This window comes from Gorilla gorilla, chromosome 4 (genome assembly GCF_029281585.2).
Source record: "Gorilla gorilla gorilla isolate KB3781 chromosome 4, NHGRI_mGorGor1-v2.1_pri, whole genome shotgun sequence".
NCBI classification, from domain to species: Eukaryota; Metazoa; Chordata; class Mammalia; order Primates; family Hominidae; genus Gorilla; species Gorilla gorilla.
The window spans coordinates 28,395,860-28,418,791 of record NC_073228.2 but is presented as its reverse complement, the minus strand read 5'-3'; the positions used below and the strand labels follow the sequence as shown (position 1 = coordinate 28,418,791).

Sequence of the window (22,932 nt, the reverse complement as noted above, 5' to 3'; positions counted from 1 at the left end):
AACCAGGTATGGTTAAATGGTAAGTGATATTGGGAGGCCGAGGCAGGCGGATCACCTGAAGTCAGTAGTTTGAGACCAGCCTGGCCAACATGGTGAAACCCTGTCTCTACTAAAAAACACAAAGTTAGCCAGGTGTGGTGGTTCATGCCTGTAGTCCTAGCTACTCAGGAAGCTGAGACAGGAGAATCGCTTGAACCTGGAAGGCAAAGGCTGCAGTGAGCCGAGATAGTGCCACTGCACTCCAGCCTGGGCAAGACAGAGTGAAACTCTGTCTCAAAAAAAAAAAAAAAAGTTATATATGCCATGCAGTTATGGATCTATGATTTGGAGTCTTAAAACCTTGTGTAAGCATTTCATCTTTTATGGGGACAGTATTCATATACGTTTTTCCCCTTTACTGATATTTGGCAAATATTTAATTCAGATTCATGATCCCTAAGTCAGAAGGTTTTTAGCTACCTTACAGTATATAGTCAGGAAAAACTAATTAATTTGGTATTAGCTTATGTAAAATATAATTAAGAAGGTAAATTTATTAATTAAAATGTCACCTAGTATATTCTAAAGGCAATAATGAGTGATTTTGTTATTACTGTTTACAGTTATTTTACCTTATTAACCTTATTAACCTTATTGATAGTGCCTGTTTTATTGAGAGTTGTATGCTTCTTTAGGAAAACATTGCCTATTTTCCTTAACATTTAAACTTGTGTGTCATTGAGAATCTTCTTCTCACCTGTAGTGCCACTTACCTGTTTCCTGGGTACTTTGTTCTGCAGAGAGGAGTGAATGATGGGGAGCTTTCCTACCTAGTGGGTATCCAGTGCTGCGTCAGCTAGCTATATTGGGCATGTTTGATGAAAATTTGTGTATGACATTCTCCCTTTTGGTTCTGTTTGTTGTCAGCTAACCTCCTTTCTTCTCATTTGCACCTTGTTTACCAATTCTTCAGAATTGGTTCCTAGAGATAGTATAAGGCCCTAAAACTTTTCCTGTCTGTGGTCTGCTAGATAGAGCCTTCCAGAGTATTTCCTGCCTTTAGGAATCCTAGGGACCCCAAGGGAAGAGGAGTCCTTTTGTTTCATGTTAAAACAGAAGGATTAGTTTAAAAAGCTGCTTTTGTTGTTGTTACCTTATAGTACTGGAGGTATAAACAGATAAGGGCCCATTCTTACACTATTTTCATATGTTATTCAGTCTGACTGTGTGAGTTCTCCCTTGCTATAACTCATTTGTATTCAAAGCCACTTTTGGAAGGAGCATTTTACCAGAAGTGAGTCCCCTCCCCCATGCTTGAGCCTAATGACCTCACTTTCCTTCCTGTCTTCCTATGTAGTGTGTGCTTGCTAACATTGCTCCAGTTAGCTGATCTTTCTCCAGACTGGACTATTAGCATGAATATCAGTTAGTGGGTGAAAAGGGGAAGGTTTCTTGAATTGGAAGGCCCAAAAGGACGAGGCTGGGAAAAGGAGGGGTGGAATGGTCACTGGTAGTTCCTTGAAGGAGGATTCCTTTTTAGGACTCCTTCTGCTTAGAGCCTAAAAGCCATGATGAGGGAAGTCTTGATCTTTTGCTGTGCCTGCTGCTGCGCTGGTAGAGTGAGGTCAGTGGTTATGAAGGCAGAAGACTAAAAAGGATTGACTGTTAGGAAGTAATCTTAACAAGAGGTACTAGATCTTTGGATCCATGATTTACTTCAATGTTGTCAAACTTATGTTGCACGAAGGATACAAATTATTAACCTCAGTTTTTTTGTTTTTAAAGAAAAAACACAACAGCAGCAGCTCAGCCCTTCTGAACAGCCCCACAGTAACAACAAGCTCATGTGCAGGGGCCAGTGAGAAAAAGAAATTTTTGGTAAGGATCCAGATTACCTGTTAAAGCCAAAATGTACTTTTAAATCTGCTACTCATGCTGCAACAGCAGAATTCACTTCCCAGACAAGTTGTTTTAGTGGATTTGTAAAAAGCATTGGTTACCCGTGACCTGTGTTCAGTGCTTCTAGTCACCATTTCTCACAACAGTATTATTCATAAACAGCCTCTATCAGTGCTGTCCAATAAACTTTCTGTGATGACAGAAGTGTTTTGTATCTCTGCTGTCCAATGTGGTACTGTAGCCACTAGCTACATGTGGCTGTTGAGCAACTAAGGAACTACATTTTAAATTTTATATCATTTTAATTAATTTAGACAGCCACATGTGGCTAGTGGCTATTGTATTGGACAGCACGACTTTATGCACTATGTAAGGGACTGTTGATTTATTGGGCAAGAAATTATGTATATGCTTGGAGATGTATAGATATTCATTGGTATGTTCATTCCTTACACACATCACGAGTTTCTGTACATTGTGATAAGCTAATAATGGGAATCCTATCTAAGATTTCTGTTTTAAGAAGAATGTGAAGATGTGGAACTAGAACAGCTGTTTAGAAATTGAAGCTCAAAGTTTTATGTTAATATGGGCAAAAGGGGAAATAAAATGCTAAGATAGCTTTTCCTCTTAATGAAGTCAAGGTTATAGAATGGCCTGTCCTGGGAAGTGTAGCAGATGTTTTGCTTCTGACCAAGAGGGATATTCTTCAGCAAAATTCTGAAAGCAGAAAAAGACAAAGTCTCAGCAAATGCATTTCTAGGAAAGATGGGGTAAGAGGCAGTGCGGGGAAGATGTTGGGGAGAGGTATTTATAGCCTAGTATAATGAAAGGAGCCTGGTGATATTAATAATCATTTAACATCGAATTTTATAATTCACAGAGTTACACATTTATTATTATTATTGTAGTTTTCGTTAGCCTAGGCCTGAGATAGAATGAAACAGTTTTCTTCATTACCAGTTCTTCTGCCGGAAAGTCCATGCTTAGGAAGAGAGAGGAATGAAAGTTCAAAACCTAATTTAAATGGTGAAGAGTTGCCAAATTTGGTTAAGAAATGTCTAATTGGATTACAGATTCAAATTACAGAGTCCCAGTTGAAAGAAGCTAAGCATTTTGGCTAGCTGGAAATGTTGTTTATTCAAGGGTGGAATGGTGCTGGCAGAGGCAAACAGCCTTTCACTATGAGAGTGGCAGTGCTGGCTACAAGGCAGAGTCGAGACTGGCACAGCTTCATGGAGCTCAAGCTTGGCCCAGCAAGGAAAGCCAGAGGAGCTGTGGGTTCATTAACAGGATCGTTTGGGTGCTGAGGCCTGGAAGAACTGAAAAATCTAATTTAATATCTCTGCTTGGCAAGACTTGAGACATCCTTTTCCCTAAGTAAACAAGCTTGGTAAGTAATTGAAAAAGAGAATGGATTTGAGAACAAATAGGCAGCTATGGAAGTACATGGGCAGTGAGCTATTAACTATTTTCTAGGAGGTAGATTCAGTATTCTCTGTATTCTAGGAGTACAGAGAATACTGTACACTAGGAGCATTCTCTGTATTCTCCCTTTTGTATATTGGGTCTTTGGAAGCCTACAGCATGGTTAGAGCTGACTGAATATTCTTAGATGTGTGGCACATCCTACGTGTGGCTGGGTCCTATGGATAGTTTTGCAAGCCATGATGTGCAGTGTCCCTTTAGCAGTCATTAACTCACAGTGAGTTATCAATGGGTGTTAGTTCTCTGTGGGTCTGACAACTTAGTATAGTGAAAAGAGTGCTGGCCTGTGGCTGAACATGCTGGAGAAGAGCTTGCCTGGCCACAGGGACACAGCCACGCAGATACAGCATGTGTCTCCCATGTGCCAAGTGGAGCCCCCAGCCAAGAAGGCAGCCACACTAGCAGAGGGTGACGAGGACAATGACATTGACCTGTTTGGCAGCGACAATGAGGAGGAAGACAAAGAGGCAGCCCGGCTGTGGGAGAAGTGGCTGCGGTGGTATGTGGAGAAGAAGGCCAAGAAGACTGCGTTGGTGGTCAAGTCCTCCATCCCACTGGACATCAAGCCTTGGGACAATGAGACCAACATAGCCCAATTGGAGGCCTGTATGCGCTTCATCCAGCTGGACGGGCTGGTCTAGGGGGGCCTCCAAGCTGGTGCCCATGGGCTACGGTATCCGGAAGCTGCAGATTCAGTGTGTGGTGGAGGACGACAAGGTGGGGACAAACTTTCTGGAAGAGGAGATTACCAAGTTTGAGAGCGTGTGTAGAGTGTCGATGTTGCAGCTTTCAACAAGGTCTGAAGCCTTAGAGTGTGTGTGCGTGCATGCGCGCGTTTGCAAGTGTGTGAGGCCCTGCCACGATTAAAAACTGAGACCAACCAAAAAAAAAAAAAAAAAAAAGTGCTGGCCTAGGAGTCATAGAGTTGTTACTCATCTATTAATGTAGGATTTTATGATTTATAGAGTGCTTTCAACAACAGTTAACATCAATGTTATAAGCCTGTGTATAAGGTTTACACAGCTTTTACACAAAGGTAATTGAGTAGAGGCAGGAAGTAAATCCAAGCCTTCTGATTCCTAGTCACGGTAATTTTACCATGTATAAGTCATATAACCTTTCTGAAGTGAGTTTTTCCATCTGAAATATAGACTTAATACTCACTGTGTCTACCTCTTAAGATTGTTGTAAGATCATAGACAGAATGTGAAATATTTTGTACATTGTAAAACAAATGTACAAATGTAAAGTTGCAGTGGTTATGTCACTTCTTATGTTCTGGCACTGCAGGTGTGAGCTTTGGGGAAAGTTTCTAACTACAACTGTCCATAGTGTTGTGGAACTGAAAGGATTAAGGTTTTTCTCTTTTTATGGGATTATCATTACTGTTTATCTGATGATCTTTGCAAATTTCTGAAGCTAGCCTAATTTCTGAAAATCCCAGTGGAGGAAGAAATGGAATCCTTATTTCCATGGATTCCTGTTTCCCTTGAATCTTATCAAAATGGTAGGTAGATACTTGAACAGAGTCTGGGCTCTGGATCTAACCCTCCAGATGTTCATGAGTGGGTGCTTCAGAACAGAAAAGCTGCTTTCTTCATGATAGGCACAAGCAGGGCAGGGCCTTGGCTATCGTTTCTAGAGGAAGAGAATTCCAGGATCTGTTCCCCCAGCAGGGTCAGTGATTGAGCAGACTGTCTTTTGCTTTCAGTGTGAAAGACCTGGCTCTTCAGGACCTCCCTTCTCTTTCAAGGGTTGTTGATAAGATGGGCTGGCCAGTTTGAAAATAAGATATAAAACAACACACAAGCCTGGCATTATATTTTGTAAGAAGATTGCTTTATAATCGTCTCTTCCACTGATCTCCTACAACTTTCCAGAGTCATGCTTAAAAATAAAATTTTAATTTTCGTTGTATTTTTTTTCCTTTCATTCACTTACTCTCTTTGGCAAAATAAGGACTGCAATTCCAGAAATGTGGGGAGGCATCAAAGGTATGTAGCAAATGCAGGGAGAGAAATCAGTACAGAATCAGAGCGAGGATAAGAAGAATGATGGGTAACTGAGGCCTTTTTCAGGTCAAGTTAGTTCATAAACCTTTGGTTAATAAATCCTGATTTTTCTGGATTCTTGAAAGCTTTTTGGGCTACATGTTCAGCTGTTGAGTCCAGACTTTGAGAAGGTCATTTCTGCTTTAGTGTTATTGTCAGTTATTCCTGTTGCTCCTGCTGAGTCCCTGAATCTGTAGTTCAACCCGACAGCCCGCACTGTCTCTCTCCTAAGTGTGGCTGTCACTACTGCTCTCACCGGATTGCCTGTGGTGGGGAGGGGACATGAAGCTGCTTAGACCTGAATTTCTGTACTAGAACTTTTTTCTCAGTAGCTGACACCCTCCATTCAGTTTAACATGTGCCTATGGTCAAGCTTCTCAGACACACAAAAGAAATGTATGTCGGTCAGGAGTGGTGGCTCATGCCTGTAACCCCAACACTTTGGGAGGCCGAGGCAGGCGGATCACCTGGCCTGGCCAACGTGGTGAAACCCTGTCTGTACAAAAATACAAAAATTAGCTGGGCATGATGATAGGTGCTTGTAATCCCAGCTACTTGGGAGGCTGAGGTGGGAGAATCGCTTGTACTTGGGAGGCGGAGGTTGTAGTGAGCCGAGATCACTGCACTCCAGCCTGGGCGACAGAGCAAGACTCCATCTCAGAAAAAAAAGAAAGAAGAAAGGTATGTCATATTCCCTGTACCCCAGGAATCATGCAGTCTTACTGAGAAATGAGGACTACATGAAAAAAAGAAAGTATGATATGACTATGCCTCACTCTGTGGTACAGAGAGTAAGTGCTATAGAAGGCCAGGAAAATGAAAGATGAGCTTGGGCCAAAAGAGCTATGGAGTCATTTCAGGTGGAAGGGCACTTGAACTAGGCTGTGAAGGAAGTATAAACAGTTAGGTAGAACGGAGGAAGGGTGGCACTCCAGGTCAGGAAACAGAATGATTAAAGGCCTAGGGGAAGAAGCAAACATGACATATATCAGGAAACAAGGTGAGCTTTGATCTGGCTTTAAAGGGGGGTCCCTGTGGGGAACAAACAGTGTGAGATGATCAGGTAAACTGAATGAGCCTAAATCCCAGAGGGCTTTGAGTGATAGCAGAGAATTTAGACTTTATTCCATAGATAATGGGTATCACTGATTACCTTATGAACAAAGAAGGAACATGGTGAAAAAGGTGATTGAGATGGTTGGAACAGTAGAGGAAAGCAGAGTGGGTTGGAAATGGGGAGCTGAAATGTATCCTCACTCTGATTCTGTACTGATTTCTCTCCCTGCATTTGCTACATACCTTTGATGCCTCCCCACATTTCTGGAATTGCAGTCCTTATTTTGCCAAAGAGAGTAAGTGAATGAAAGGAAAAAAAATACAACAAAAATTAAAATTTTATTTTTAAGCATGACTCAGGAAAGTTGTGGATCAGTGGAAGAGATGATTATAAAGCAACCTTCTTACAAAATATAATGCCAGGCTTGTGTGTTGCTTTATATCTTATTTTCAGCTTTATACATTTATAAATGTATAAAGATATAATGCTTTATATCTTATTGACTCTGGGATCAAGGGGAAAGGGTCTCACTGAAGGTGATGTCAGGGGAGAATGGGAAGCAGAGTCTTATACTGGAGGCCTTTGAGAGGAGAATTGAAATTTGCTCCCTGGCTGTGGGGAGGAAAAGGAAGGAAAGAATCAAGCATTACTCAGAGATGTAACTGTGTAGCTGGGAGCACAGCAGTACCAATGTTAGAAATAGTGACACTGAGCCAGGCATGGTGACATGCGCCTGTAGTCCAAGCTGCTTGGGAGGCTGAGGCAGGAGGATCACTTGAGCCCAGGAGCTCAAATCTGTAGCGCACAATGATTGTGCCTGTGAATAGCTACTGCACTCCAGCCTGGGCAACATAGCGAGACCCCATCTCTGAAAAGAAAGTAATAGTTGAGAAGGGAGACTAGTTTAGGAGAGTAGTTGATATAGACACATATGGCTAGATTGAGTTTGAGATTACAGTGGGAAAAAACCTCAAGAGTGTGTGAGGTATGTGTATGTGTGTACGTTGATTTTTGTAGGTCCATAATCTGTTATCTGCAGTTCTGAGATCCAAACAGTACTACAAACTAAAGGGGTATTTTTAGTTTTTAGTTTCTATTTATTATTTTTTAATTTGTAGCAGACTCATTTGGCAACCAGACCTGTCCTGAATAGACACAGGGCAATTTATGGTCTTTCTTTATTCTACTTATTGTGAATATTCATACTTTTCATTGCAAAAATTAGGATAGCTTGGATAAAAAGCATGTACTCTGTTAACAAATAGACTCCAAATCTCAGTGATTTAACACAGTATGCCCAGTACAAGGAGGGGGAGAACAGTGTTGCCCAGAGTTACTTAGCAACCTGGATTGAGGGAGACTCCTCTGTCCTAGGACATGTGCCTGCCAGGGAAGAGAGTATAGAACTTGATTCTGTTCCTAGCTGTTGGTCAGAACTAGGGACAAACCCCCCAAACTAACTTTTAAGAGGTCCAGGAAATACTTGAGCATTCTGCCTCTACCACAGTAGTACTGTCTCAGACACCCCCCACTCCACTCCCTGGGGAGGCATCACATGATTTATAGAACATCTACCTTACTACCCCTCTAAATCCAAAACGTGCATTCTGAAACACTTTTGGCCCCAAGAATTTTGGCTAAAGGATAATAGACCTGTATTACCATTTACCAACCACTTGTATATCAGGTACTGTTCTAATCACTTTACCCAATTATATGATTTAATTCTTTTGATAATTCCATAAATTGGATACTATCATTCTCACTTTACAGATGAGGAAACTAAGTTATAGGTTAAGTATGAGGCTGCAGTGCCATTAGTTTTTTTTTTTTTTTCCTGAGATGGAGTCTTGTTCTGTCACCCAGGCTGGAGTGCAGTGGCGTGATCTCGGCTCGCTGCAACCTGCACTTCCTGGGTTCAAGCAATTCTCCTGCCTCAGCCTCCCGAATAGCTGGGATTACAGGTGCCCACCACCACACCCGGCTAATTTTTGTATGTTTAGAAGAGACGGGGTTTCACCATGTTGGCCAGGCTGGTCTCGAACTCCTGACCTTGTGATCTGCCCTCCTTGACCTCCCAAAGTGCTGGGATTACAAGGCCACCACGCCCAGCCTAGTGCAGTTAGGTTTAATGGCAAAAACTGCAATTACTTTTGCACTAACCTAAGTTCGAGGTTACACAGCTAGGAAGTTGTAGAGCCAAGATTTGAAGCAGGCAGTTGGACTCCAGTGCTACATTCTTAACAACTACATATTGGCCTCAGATACGTGGCAAGCAGATGAACCTTGCTTCAGTGATTGGGGCTACATATAGAGATTGAGGAATCATCTATTTAGAGGCCCACTGAGAAGTTGTATGCAGAGCAGGAGAAAGTCAGAAGTCGCAAGGTTGAGGAATGGTCACGTGTTTGGGGAGGGGTGGGAGAGGGCATGAACAAGAGGAACCAGCAAAGAAGCAGAAGTGGTCAGAGTGGTAGCAGGTTCCCTGTGCTGGGATAGAGTCACAGAAGTTGGAAATAGAGTTGGCCACCCAGCAGTGTGAAATGCCTCAGAGAGGACAAGAAGAATAGCTGGCTGGAAGGCATTGAATCAAATTATCTTTATCTGAACTTCCCTTATCTATGGCTTATTATGGTCAACCTGACGGGTGAAATTCAGATTTAGGGACTCAGAAGATTTGGGCATATCATGTGGTTCATGGAAGCTTGTAAGGCTGTCGTGGCATCAAAGAAGCATCTTTGTTTACACTGCTTTTTAGTCACAGGCTTGGTTAGTCTTAAGTAGCAGTGATTTGTGGTTTGGAACAAAAGTTTAATTCCCTTTCTGAATAAATTCATGTAGAGCAGTGCTTAGGTTATGGCTCATTATGAAATAAATTTAGTTCCTTCAGTTCCATAAAGGCACTGAGGAGATTCCTTCATTAGTATATCTAAATATAATGTTGTCCCAGGGCTGGGACAGTGGCTCACACCTGTAGTCCAAGCACTTTGGGAGGCCAAGGCGGGTGGATCACTTGAGGTCAAGAGTTCAAGACCAACCTGGCCAGGGGTGAAACCTCGTCTCTACTAAAAATACAAAAATTATTCAGGCATGGTGGTGCATGCCTGTAATCCCAGCTACTTGGGAGGCTGAGGCAGGAGAATCACTTGAACCCAGGAGACAGAGGCTGCAGTGAGCCGAGATCGCACCACTGCACTCCAGCCTGGGCAACAGAGTGAGACTCTGTCTCAAAAAATAAAAAAAAAATAAAATGTTGTCCCAGTTTAAGAATGAAAGCTGTTATGTGTGTATGTGTTTTTAACCTCGTTTTTTTTGTTTTGTTTTGTTTTGTTTTGTTTCAATTTATTTTTGAGACAGAATCCTTGCTCTATCACCCAGGCTGGAGTCCAGTGGCGTGATCATGGCTCACTGCAACCTCAAGTCCCCCGGGCTCAAGCAATCCTCTTGCCTCAGCTTCCCAAGTAGCTAAGACTACAGGCGTGTGCCACCACAAGCAGCTAATTTTTGTATTTTTTGTAGAGATGGCGTTTTGCTATGTCGCCCAGACTGATCTCAAACTCCTGGGCTCAAGCAATCCTCAAACCTCGGCTTCCCAAAGTGTTGGGGTTAGAAGCGTGAGCTACCACACCTGGCCCAAAACTTCTAAAAATGAAAAAAAAAAAAAATTAGACAAAAAACAAAAACAAAAACCTGAGGAAATATGTGAGTAAACTATGGACTTTAGTTGATATATCAATATTGATTAATTAATTGTAACAAAAAGAAATATACCATACTAATGTAAGATATTAATAATAGGGGAAACTGGCTGGGTGTGGTGGCTCATGCCTGTAATCCCAGCACTTTGGGAGGCTGAGGTGGACGGATTGCTTGAGCCCAGGAGTTTGAGACTAGCCTGGGCAACATGGCAAGACCCCATCTCTACAAAAAGTTACAAATTAGCCCAGTGTGGCGACGTGTGCCTGTTTGTAGTCCCAGCTACATGGGAGGCTGAGGTAGGAGAATCAGTCACCTGTGCCTGGGAAGTCAAGGCTGCAGTGAGCCGTGATCGTACCACTGCACTCCAGCTTGGGTGGCAGGAGTAAGACCCTGTCTCAATAATAACAATAATAATAATAGGGGAAACTGTGTACAAAGGGGAGAAGGATATATCAGAACTCTGCTCTGTACGCTCAGTTTTTCTGTAAATGTAAAACTGTTCTAAAAATAAAATTAATTAATTAAAATAAATAGAGCTACAGCAAGGTATGCTGGGCTGTAGGCAGGAACAGGTAAAAGGATGTGTAACCCACCCACAGGGGCAGACAGGACTACAAACTTCATAGAGCACTTGGGATACTCCAGATCCAGTTGAGGAAATAGTGTGGGAAGCTGGAGACCACACGTCAGAGCATGGCAACTCTGCTTTAGAGGACTCTTGTCATGGTAACTGTTTAGAATTTCAGGGGAACGAGAAAAAGAAGATAGTGAAAAACTGCTCTCAGTGCCTGTGTGACACTTAAGTTGTAGCATAGCATGGTAGTTAAGAGTCAGGCTTCCAGGGTTCAAATCCTACCTCTTCCTTTACAAGCGATATGACCTGACCTTTGGGGAACTTACTTAATCTTATTGTAACTCAGTTATTTTCTGTAAAATAGGGATAATAATGGTACTTGTTTTGAGGATCAGTTTAATTAATATATGTAAACGTGCTTAGAACAATGCTTGGTTTGTGGTAAATGCTCAATAAACGTTAGCTATTATCATTATTATTAATGGATAAAGTGGTCCATGTGTTATCTTACAGGATAAGAAGGCTATATCAGGGCTGTATATTTTTTGAGACAGGGTCTCACTCTATCACCCAGACTGGAGTGCAACGGCATTGGTCTCAGCTCACTGCAACCTCTGCCTCCTAGGTTCAAGCGATTCTCCTGCCTCAGCCTCCCGAGTAGCTGGGATTACAGGTGTGCGCCACTACTCACGGCACACTTTTTGTATTTTAAGTAGAGATGAGGTTTCACCATGTTGGCCAGGCTGGTCTCAAACTCCTGACCTCCAGTGATCTGCCCGCCTCGGCCTCCCAAGGGGCTGGGATTACAGTTGTGAGCCACTGTACCTCTGGCCTTTAATTGCCATTTTAAATGAATAAAGTAAATTTTCTCAGTTTTAATTTTGAATATGGTAAATACCAATAGATATAATCCACATAAGCAAAAGCTCTTTGGGGTCTTTAATAATTTTTACAGTGTAAATTAGAACCACTCTTGTAATTCATTGAACTGGAAGAGAAGTCTAGTCCCTTAATACCTTGGGAAAAGAGAGTCCTTTAGGCATCTACCCTTCCTTTCAAACTCACTCCCTTTTCTGTCGTCTTGTCTGTTTGCTATGTGTTCCTCATCTTCAAATACTCTTAAGTCCTCTTTCTTCCAAGCCACAGCCTATTAATTTGTCTTCTTCAATATAATTTTTCTTCATCGACTATGACTTCATTCTCTCCTTTATCTCTATTATTTGCTGGTTTCCTGCCCATCTTACCTTTCTTTTCCTCTACACCTGTTCTTCTGTAATATCTGTCTCCTTTCCCTGTCATTTTTTAAACTCCCTCAAGTTGTTTGTTTGCCCTTTTGCAATATCTCTTCCTCTTTAATTTGTTCTTTGTCATTTTAACATTTCTACTTCCTCTTATTTCTCATATTTATACTTCTGTTCTTCAATTCATTCAACCACTTAACAAATATTATTAAGCACAAATATTATATGCCATTTCCTTTGCCTGGCACTGGGGATATAGAAACATGATAGACTCGGGAGGCCGAGGCAAGAGAATCGTTTGAACCCGGGAGGCGGAGGTTGCGGTGAGCCGATATTGTGCTACTGCACTCCAACCTGGGTGACAGAGTGACACTCCGTCTCAAAAAAAAAAAGAAACATGATAGACCTGATCTCTGCTCTCCTGCAGTTTACAGGCTACTCATGATGGTCATTTTGGAAAAGGCTGGGAACAGTGTATAAGATCCTACTTTACCCCCAGTGGGGTAGCTTTGGGAGGGTTATGGGAAATCAGTGATAGTGGTACCAATGGCAGCAGCAGCAAAAACCAAATATTGCATGTCTATTATGTGTCAGGTATTTTACTTACATTTAGTTGTTGTAAGAACTCTGCAAGGTATGTTTAGGCTTACTCTACAGATGGAAAAACTAAGACTCACAGAGGATAAGTAACTTGCCTGTGGTCATATAGCTAGAAAGCATCAGCAGCAAAATTTCTTTTTTGTCTTCAGTCACATCAGCCAACAAGGAAATGTATCCTGGTCAGGAGGTGATAGAGTGGGAGAAACTGCCAGAGCCAATTGTAGAAATAGGGTGTGTATGAAGCTAGAAACAGCATGTCACAGCATAGCAACTGAGCTGGGCAGCCACCTAGGGATCTTACCCTAAGAGCTTTGTTGTCCCTGATGTTAGAACTGGAAGTTTTAACTCATTGGAAAGGAATGCCCATGCCCATCTGGGAAGAGAAGCTGGACCAGGAGCCATCAGGGATGTATGCCTAATGTTGCTAACGAACTGCCCAAGGCTTACTTGGCAATGGCAGGAGTGACACATTCCAGAGAATTCTCTAACCTGTCTATCATTCTTTTTGGCAGAGTGACGTCAGAATCAAGTTCGAGCACAACGGGGAGAGGCGGTAAGTCTGCCTTCTGATGAGTAGTTGTGTTCATGTATGCCAAAGTTCTCAGATAGCATTGAGTTCATGGAAGTCATTCCCCTGTCCTGATCCCTGTGGGGCCACTGGCTGGGTAATAGGGTGGATTGGGCATAAAGGGAGGAAAGTTTCACCCTTGCCTTGGCCTACTAATTGAACCTTGTTCCTATCTTAGCATTGGAAGCCATTTCAACTGCTGATGTTTTACTGTTCTGCTCTATTCTGCTGCTGTGGGGTCTGACATTTTATTAGGAAGTGAGGACTCTGGCCCTACTCAGAGTCATGGCTTTCAGACACACTGACACTGTGTCACCTGTGGGCATTAGAGGGAGGGCAGGATTCTCCTGTGATATGGTGCCATTACTATTCCCAGTAGAGCAGCCCTGGCTTTGTCCACATCAAGGGTCAGGTTGGTGAATTAGAAGTTTCTTTATGATGTCTCTAGGTCATGGGAAGCTGCACCAAGTCCATCAGTTGTAAAAGACTTTAGCTCCTTTGAGGACATAGAAAGAGGGAGTTTTTCGGTCTGTGTTCTGAATCTTACCTCATTAGGGAAGTGAAAGTAGTGTTACAAAACTCTTCTGTCCTTTTCTCCATTGTCAGTATTTTCATTATTGTTATTTTTTGTGGGAAGCCAAGGTAGAAGTTCTCAGTAGAAAAAATGTGACTATACTTAATTTCTGAAGTTATTTAAGGAAAACATTCAGAAAGCATACAGAACTCTGGACATGGGATATTTGGGACCTTGCATGTTTGCGCATGTGCGGCACATGTACACATAAATGTGCCTTTCGGTGTTTTTTCCACTCTTTGCCTTTCTTTCCCATTGATATACTACCCCCTGCCACCCCCAGCTTTCCTTTGCTTTGAGCATTTGGACAGGTGAAGAGCATACCCATTAGTATGAGGTCTTGCTACTTTAAGAGTCTCACCACAGGACCTTAGTACCTCTAAACATTCTTGATTCTGGTAGTTCTCTACAGTTGGTACCTTTCAGCCTACTTTGCAGCTGGCTCCAGAGGAGACCTGTGGCTACTATTCTCCCTTTGAAATACACATTCACAAGCCTACAGGGTTGTCAGAGGCAACCCAGTGGAAGCATTGTGGAAAAGTGTGGTCTGCAGAGCCAGGGTCCTTCTGCTCCTATGTGAGTTCCAGGCCTGGAGGGAGGAAGGTCTGAGCTCTGTCCCCAGCTGCTCTTCCTGTGTCCTGCCATTAGCAGAGAAGTTAAATTGTCACTTCATTGTTGCTACTTTTCACATTTTCCAACCTGAGTTTTAAAGGGATGGCCAAACTCAGAGCAGCAGAGTTTTCAATCAAAAGCATAATTGTGTTGGAGCCCAATTACGCAGTTAGGCTCTCCTGAATTCCCTGTTCCCAAAGTGGTATGCAGTTACAGTGAGCAGGCTTACACTGAGAAAGTGTATGTGTTTGGTTTCAGAGAAGCTGCCAGATTGAAACCACAAATATTTAAGGTGGTCAGGCAGGAATGGCCTTCTGAAGCCCTGAGCAGCAGAACGTTGCTTATCAAGGTTTTGAAAATGGTGCATTCTCTTTTTACGGAGCTATTTTCAGGAGCCATGGCATTTCAGTGTTTGTGTACTACATGTGGAATTGAGGACTTTATAAAGTTGGTGCAGGGAAGCCAACAGAGTTAGTACTCTGTGCCACACAGCTCTAGTTTCGTGTATTTCACGTCAGGATTTTGTAGAGAATGTCATTGTGGGCATTTTTAACTTTTTACCTGGAATATGGGTAGTATTTATCTAAACGTAGGCCCTTATAGAATTAGAATTCACAGGAAAGAGGAAAGAAGTCATGACTTTTCCCACTTATCCATGACAGGTATTCATTCTGGTGGGCTGACTTTCCCTTTACTTTGAGAATATGGGGACCAGACCCCTGACTGTCCTCCCTTTTGGCCCCAGGAGGGCTGGGGAGAAGGATTGTAGATTAAGATCTCCTTCCCTTTGGAAATGTTAATGACACACTGATGGGGGTGGTTGCATGGGTGTTAGACCTCTCTTTGAAGCACTGGCCTAAAAATGCCTGTTATTCAATAGGATGGCAGCAGCTTAGATCTTACCCAATCTGGAAGTCCTGGCCTCTGATCTTGACCAGACTTTCAAGCTGCTTTTGTGGGTTTTGAATGGCTCATTGCCAGGCCAAATGCAGAAGAATTTATCTCTGATCATGTTCCTTTTTCAATAGTGTGCTAGGGACATCTGAGTGGACTTCTGGTATTTTATCCAGAAAGGCTGGACCCTTTTGAACTGTTGCTGAGGCCTTGAAGAAGGAGGGGTATGATTTGCTATTAGGCATTAATAGAAAGCTATCCTCTCAAAAGCCTTCAGAAACACCTCTATCTAGAGAATCCATCTAGATAGCACCTAACAGTATCACTGCTTGGGACAGTTGATTTGGAAGAAAAAAATATAAGAATTACAGTCTGGGCCGGGCGTGGTGGCTCACGCCTGTAATCCTAGCACTTTGGGAGGCTGAGGCGGGCAGATAAAAAGGTCAGGAGTTCGAGACCAATATGGTGAAACCCCGTCTCTACTAAAAATACAAAAATTAGCCGGGCGTGGTGGCCGGTGTCTGTAGTCCCAGCTTCTCAGGAGGCTAAGGCAGGAGAATCGCTTGAACCTGGGAGGTGGAAGTTGCAGTGAGCCGAGTTCGAGCCACTGCACTCCAGCCTGGGGGACAGAGCGAGACTCCATCACACACACACAGAAAAAAGAATTACAGTCTCAATGGGTTTCCTAGTGGAGATGAAACTAATTTGGTTAGCAGTATAATTTCCAAAAATGAAAGGTGGTGATGGACAAAGGAATAAAACAGGAAGGAATTACCTTCTTGAGATGTTAGGCTTTGCGTGAAGGATAGATTATGGTTTATAATAATGGTCTATCAATGTTGCCCTGTAGAACTTTCTGCTATAATGGAAATGTTCTATATCTGTGCTGTCCAGTACACATATGGCTGCTGTACGTGTGGCTAATGAGCACTTGAAATGTGGTTGGTGAGACAGAGGAACCTTTTTCTTTTAAGACAGGGTCTCTGGGCCAGGTACAGAGGCTCATGCCTGTAATCCCAGCACTTTGGGAGGCTGAGGCAGGAAGATTACCTGAGGTCAGGAGTTCCAGACCAGCCTGGCCAACATGGTGAAACCCCGTCTCTACTAAAAATATAAAAATTAGCTGGGTGTGGTGGTGCACACCTGTAGTCCCAGCTACTCGGGAGGCTGAGGCAGGAGAATGGCGTGAACCCGGGAGGTGGAGCTTGCAGTGAGCCGAGATCGTGCCACTCCAGCCTAGGCGACAGAGCAAGACTCCATCTCAAAAAAAAAAAAAAAAAAAAAAAATAGACGGGATCTCTGTTGCTCAGGCTGGAGTACAGTGGTGTGATCGTGGAGCCTCCACCTCCTAGGCTCAAGCAGTCCTCCTGCCTCAACCTCCCAGGTGCCTGGGACAACAGGCACACTGCCATAGCCAGGTAATTTTTGTAGAGACAGGGTTTTGCCATTTTGCCCAGGCTGGTTTCACACTTCTGGACTCAAGCTATCCGCCTGCCTTGGCCTTCCAGAGTTCTGGGATTATAGGCATGAGCCACTGTACCTGTTCAGGAACCAATTTTCAGTTTAATCAATTTAAATTTAAATAGTCATATGTGGCTAATGGCTGCCATATTGAATAGTGCAGATGCAGTTCTAGATGATGAAGGCTTTTATGCTTCTCACTGATTTGAGCCAACCTGTTACAGAAGAACATTAAAGAAATTACCTGGTCAGATTTTATTAAAACCCAATGGTTTAGATCCCTCTCTCTTGTGGCTTATTGCTTCTTCCTCTGGTTACACCACTTCCCACTCCGGGGGAGCAGGGAAGATGAGAAAGAACCACACACTTCTTCCTCTCAGCATGGAAGAGGACAAGAACTGCTCAGGCCCGTGGCTGAATACTGCTTGCTCCAACACACACTAGTCTGATTTTATCCTGCTTAGGTGTACTAAGAGATGAAGGTTGTTTTAATAGGCATTTCTCCAGTCACATTGGGCATCTTTTCATGTGTTTTATTAGCCACTTACAATTCTTCTGTGAATTGTCTAATCTTTTGCCTTTTCTATTAGATTGTCTTTTATTGATTTTTTACAAGTATTTTCTCAAAGTTTGATATTTGTTTAACTTTGTTGATGGCTTATTTTGCAATCAGAAGTTTATTTATTTATTTTTTTGAGACAGAGTCTCTTGCTCTGTTGCCCAGGCTGGAGTGCAGTGGTGTGATCTCAGCTCACTGCAACCTCTGCCTCCTGGGTTCAAGTGATTCTCCTGCTTCAGCCTCCCAAGTAGCTGGGATTACAGGGCATGTGCCACCACACCCAGGTAATTTTTAAATTTTTAGTAGAGATGGGGTTTTCCCATGTTTGCCAGGCTAGTCTTGAACTCCTGACCTCAGGTGATCCACCCACCTCAGCCTCCCAAAGCGCTGGGATTACAGGCATGAGCCATCATGCCTGGCTTGTCTTCTGTATTTTATGTTATGGTTAGGAAGACTAGAGAGAGAGAGAGAGAGAGAGAGAGAGTTTTTTTTTTTTAGACAGGGTCTCATTCTGTCGCCTAGGCTGGAGTATAGTGGCATGATCACAGCTCACTACAGCCTTGATCTCCTGGGCTCAAGTGATCCTCCCACCTCAGCCTCCCAAGTAGCTCAGACTATAAGCATGTACTATCACACCTGGCTAATTTTTTAAAAAAATGTTTAGTAGGCAGGAGGGCTCACTATCTTGCCCAGGCTGATCTTGAGCTCCTAGCCTCAAGCGAGCCTCCTACCTTGGCCTCCCAAAGTGCTTGGCCCCCAAGATTTTTTTTTAATTCTGTATTTTCTTATATAAATTTGAGAGTATGTGTGTGTATGAGTTTCTTTCTTATATTCTTTTCTGTTTCAGTTGTCTCTGATTATTTTTAGTCATCTCTGTTCTAGAGTATTGGGTTGAACCCATATAAAATTGCCACTTTTATATATCAAAAATGGTCGGCCATCAGTAGTCTCATATAGTTCAACCTAATACATTCTGTTTCTTTTCAGAATTATAGCGTTCAGCCGGCCTGTGAAATATGAAGATGTGGAGCACAAGGTGACAACAGTATTTGGACAACCTCTTGATCTACATTACATGAACAATGAGGTGAGAAGGCAGATGGATGGGGCACGGACAAGAGGGGCAGATGCCTACCTTTTTTCTCCCTGTTTACCAGAGCCTTTAAAGTTTGTTCCTCTAATATCATCTGCAGGTTTTCATTTTCTAGACCCCCTTTTCTTAATTCCAACAACTGTGGGATTTCTGTTTTTTACTACATGGGAGATTACTTAGCCATCTCAGCCATCTCCATTCCCCCTACTCATTCAGTGCAGATAGCTCTAATATTCCATGGTGGAATCAGGTATGGTACCAGGGCTAGGGCTTATACTGTCTCCTTTACATTTTGTAGGAGTATCTTATTTTTTTCCCCCCAGCACAGCCTTAACAAGAAGCAGAGGGTTTAGCAGGGGCTAGGGAGGTGTGAAAAACCAGTGAGTAGGTCATCTATTACAGTCGTAAATGCAGGATTATTCTCTCAGAGTTTCTTCTGATTGGAGCTTATTTGTTTCAAATGTTAGCACCTGTTCCAATAAGTTCTTTAACTCCTCCTCCTCCTCACTCCACCCCAACGGTCCTTATTTACTTCTACTTTGAATATCACCCAGGAAGGAATTCTTTTGAATGTCAGTTTCTGGGCTGCTTTCCCAGCTCCAAGAAGAATATTACAGACTACAGTCAGCTTAGGCTGGTGCTTTGCAGTGTATTTATGCTGAGTAAAGAATGTGTACCTCGAGGAAATTGAGTTAGGGGTGCAAGACAAGAAAGCTGGGCAACATCATGACCCTTTGAGAACCAGATCATCACTGTGTAGTTTTATTTTATTTGATGAGGAGTTAAAATTTTTCTTTTAGTAAAGACTTTTCTGAATCATTTAGTACTCTTTTTCAGTTAATATTTCCATTAAGAATTCCTGATGTTTCTTTATTCTAAAGCCAAATATAAATCATTGTTATTATTTTAGTTCATACATGTCTTAACATACTCTACTAATGTTAATGATCAGGAGTTGACTAACTTACATTTGATTAATTTAAAATCCCTCAATTCCGTTCTTTTGTTTGCCCTTTAAACCCTGCACTGTCAGGATCTAAGAATCCCAAATGAAAAATCTACTGAGATTTTATTTATTTATGTCTTTGTAATTATAGTTTTATTGAGATTAAAAAATTTATCATCTAAAAGTATACCATTCAGTGGTTTTTAGTATGCTGATAGAGTTGTGCAACCAACACCGCTATCTAATTCCAGAACATTTTCTTTTTTTTTCTGAGACAGTCTTGTTCTGTCGCCCAGGCTGGAGTGCAGTGGCGCAAACACGGCTCACTGCAGCCTTGACCTACTGCACTCAAGCGATTCCCCCACCTCAGCCCCCCAAGTAGCTGGGACTACAGGCACACACCACCACACCCAGCTAATTTTTTTGTATTTTTTATGGAGGCAGGGTTTCACCATGTTGCCCAGGCTGGTCTCAAATTCCTGAGCTCAAGCGATCTGCCTGCCTCAGCCTCCCAAAGTGCTGGGATTACAGGCATGAGCCACCGCACTTGGCCTCCGGAACATTTTTATCACTCACAGTTTAATTGAGGTTTAATTGACTCACAGTTCAGCATGGCTGGGGAGGCCTAGCAAACTTACAATCATGATGGAGGGGAAAGCAAACACATCCTTCACATGGCGACAGGAGAGAGAAGGGCCAAGCAAATGAGAAAAAGCCCCCTATAAAACCATCAGATCTCATGAGAACTCACTCACTATCAGGAGAACAGCAGCATGGGATAACCACCGCCGTGATTCAGTTACCTCCCACTGGGTCCCTGCCACGACACATGGGGATTATTGGAACTGCAAATCAATATGGGATTTGGGTGGGGACACAGCCAAACCATATCAATGAGGGCTGCAGTTTCTCCACCATCCTTACCAACATTTGTTATTTTCTTCTTTTAATAGCCATCCTAGTAGGTGTAAAGTGATATGTCACTGTGAGTTTTGTTTTTGTTTTTGGTTTGAGACGGGGTTTCACTTTGTTGCCCAGGCCAGAGTGCAGTGTGCAATCATGGCTCACTGCAGCCTTGACATCCTGGGTTCAAGTGATCCCCCCACCTCAGTTTCCCCAGTAACTGGGACAATAAGCACATGCCACCACACTGAGCTAATTAAAAATAAATTTTTGTAGAGATGGGGGTCTCACTATTTTGCCCAGGCTGGTCTTAAACTCCTGGCCTTAAGTGATCCTCCCGCCATAGCCTCCTATGATTACAGGTGTCAGCCACTATCCCCAGCCTACTTGGTTTTTTTTATTTAACTCCCTTCCCAACCATTCTTATTTATTCCCACTTTGAATGTCACACAGGAAGAAATTCTTTTGCAATATAATATGATTTGCAGAACATTCTCCCATTCCATAAGTAGTTTTGAGATTTTATTTTAAATATGTACTGTTTTTGGCCAGGCATGGTGGTTCATGCCTGTAATGCCAGCACTTTGGGAGGCTGAGGCAGGCAGATCTCTTGAGCTCAGGAGTTCAAGACCAGCCTGGACAACATGGTGAAACCCCATCTCTACAAAAAGTACAAAAATTAGTCGGGTGTGGTGCCTCATGCCTGTAATCCCAGCTACTTGAGAGGCTGAGGCAGGAGGATCACTTTAGCCCAGGAGGCGGAGGTTGCTGTGAGCCGAGATTGTGCCACTGCACTCCAGCCTGGGCAACAGAGGGAGATGCTGTCTCAAAAAAAAAAAAATCTTGTATTATAAATTAGGAACTGTATAAGTTAATTGGACTTTTGCTTGATTTTGTGTTTGCCATACGTGTATAAAATCTGGCCAGGCGTGGTGGCTCACTCCTGTAATCCCACCAGTTTGGTAGGCTGAGGCGGGCAGATTACTTGAGGTCAGGAGTTCAAGACCAACCTGACCAATATGGCAAAACCCAGTCTCTACTAAAAAAAAAAAAAAAATTAGTGGGGAGTGGTGGTGTGCACCTATAATCCCGGCTACTCTGGAGGCTAAGGCAGGAGAATCACTTGAACCCAGGAGGTGGACATTGCAGCAAGTTGTGATTGTGCCACTGCACTCCAGCCTGGGCGACAGAGTAAGACTCTGTCTCCAAAAAATAATAAGAATAAGAATAAGATCTGACATTTGCTAGGTCCTAAGCAAGGCATACGTTTGCATCTTATGAATCTCTTAATACCAAGTATTCATAACATGCTCTGCTTTTTGCAGTGAGTGAGACTTATTTGTACCCTCAGGGACCTTCTATTTAATATTTCACTGGAACGTATGAGTGTATTAGTCTGTTCTCACGCTGCTGTAAAAAACTGCCCAAGACTGGGTAATTTATAAAGGAAAGAGGTTTAATTGACTCACAGTTCAGCATGGCTGGGGAGGCCTCAGGAAACTTATAATCATGACGGAAGGGAAAGCAAACACGTCCTTCATATGGCGACAGGAGAGAGAAGTGCCAAGCAAAGGGGGAAAAGCTCCGTGAGAATGGAGGAGGTAGTTTTCAGGTTCTAGTCACTGAATTTGCCCTTAAACAGAAAGATATTAAACCGTGCTATGCAGTCTAAATTTGTGTTTTTATTTGTATAACAATTTTCATCCTCTGACCATCCCTCCACCCCTTCTCTTCCTTTTCTGCTTGTTCTATTAATGTCAGCACAATTGGCAGTAGAGTGGGACATGATCCTACTTAATTTGGAAAAGAATATGGGGGCTATAACTGTTTGCAACTTGATGTTTTGAAGTAAGTGGTGTTTTTGGAGAGGCAGCTCTTCTCAGAAAGTATCTCACAACGGGGTACTGAGGTATGCTACAGCATGGATGAACTAAAAAACATTAAGTGAAAGAAGCTAGATGAAAAAGATTGAATCTTTATGAATTGAATTGAATATGTATGAATTGTATGAGTCTAAATGGAATGAAATGTCCAGAAAAGGCAAATCAATAGAGATAGAAAGTAGAGTAGTGGTTGCCTGGGGCTGGAGGTGGGAAGGAGGAGTGACTATAAATGGGCACAAGAGATCCTGTTGGAGTTCTGGAAATGTTTTAAAATTGGATTATGATGATGGTTGCACAACTATGTAAAGGTACTACAAATTTTTGGATTGTACATTTAGAGAAAAAAATCTGTATGGTTTCAACTAGATCTTTTAAGACCCCATAGTATCCAGTGAGATTGTTTTCCTCCAAACGTATTTTTATTTTTTGTTTATTTTATTTCTGCAAAGTGAAACATTGAGATAAACTTCTGTTTTATATTATTTTCCTTTTCTATGTCTTATATCACAGCTCTCCATCCTGCTGAAAAACCAAGATGATCTTGATAAAGCAATTGACATTTTGGATAGAAGCTCAAGCATGAAAAGCCTTAGGATATTGCTGTTGTCCCAGGACAGAAACCATGTAAGTAGCCCTTGTCATGGTCTGGCAGCTGAAGACAAAGCTTGCTTTCCTTCAGGAACTTGTCTTGCCTCCTTGACAGACATTTTCGTTCCTCAGCCACTGCCAAATTGAGAGCATAAGCACAGCACAGCCCACTTGTCAGTGGCCAGTGAACATTCTGCATTTGATTTCACCGAAAAGCCAGATTGTCAGTGTTAACATTGCATCTAAAGGTTATTTGACTTATG

General features: G+C 42.5%; 1 protein-coding gene and 1 pseudogene across 6 annotated transcripts in view; both read left to right on the top strand.

The window, feature by feature from the left end:
* MAP3K3 (mitogen-activated protein kinase kinase kinase 3) overlaps positions 1-22,932 on the top strand; it is a 72,191-nt gene that overhangs the window by 10,547 nt on the left and 38,712 nt on the right. For 3 of the 6 annotated variants that reach the window (XM_019026778.4, XM_004041155.5, XM_055386861.2), the window contains exons 3-6: positions 1,765-1,857; positions 13,101-13,141; positions 18,244-18,343; positions 22,592-22,705. In XM_019026778.4, coding sequence (XP_018882323.1) covers positions 1,765-1,857; positions 13,101-13,141; positions 18,244-18,343; positions 22,592-22,705 — 348 coding nt within the window. Of the gene's footprint in view, positions 1-1,764; positions 1,858-2,895; positions 3,272-13,100; positions 13,142-18,243; positions 18,344-22,591; positions 22,706-22,932 lie in introns of those variants that run through there. The other 3 variants (XM_019026779.4, XM_004041154.5, XM_063706195.1) reach the window with 2 other exon arrangements.
* On the top strand, positions 3,280-8,259 carry LOC129533488 (elongation factor 1-delta-like; annotated as a pseudogene).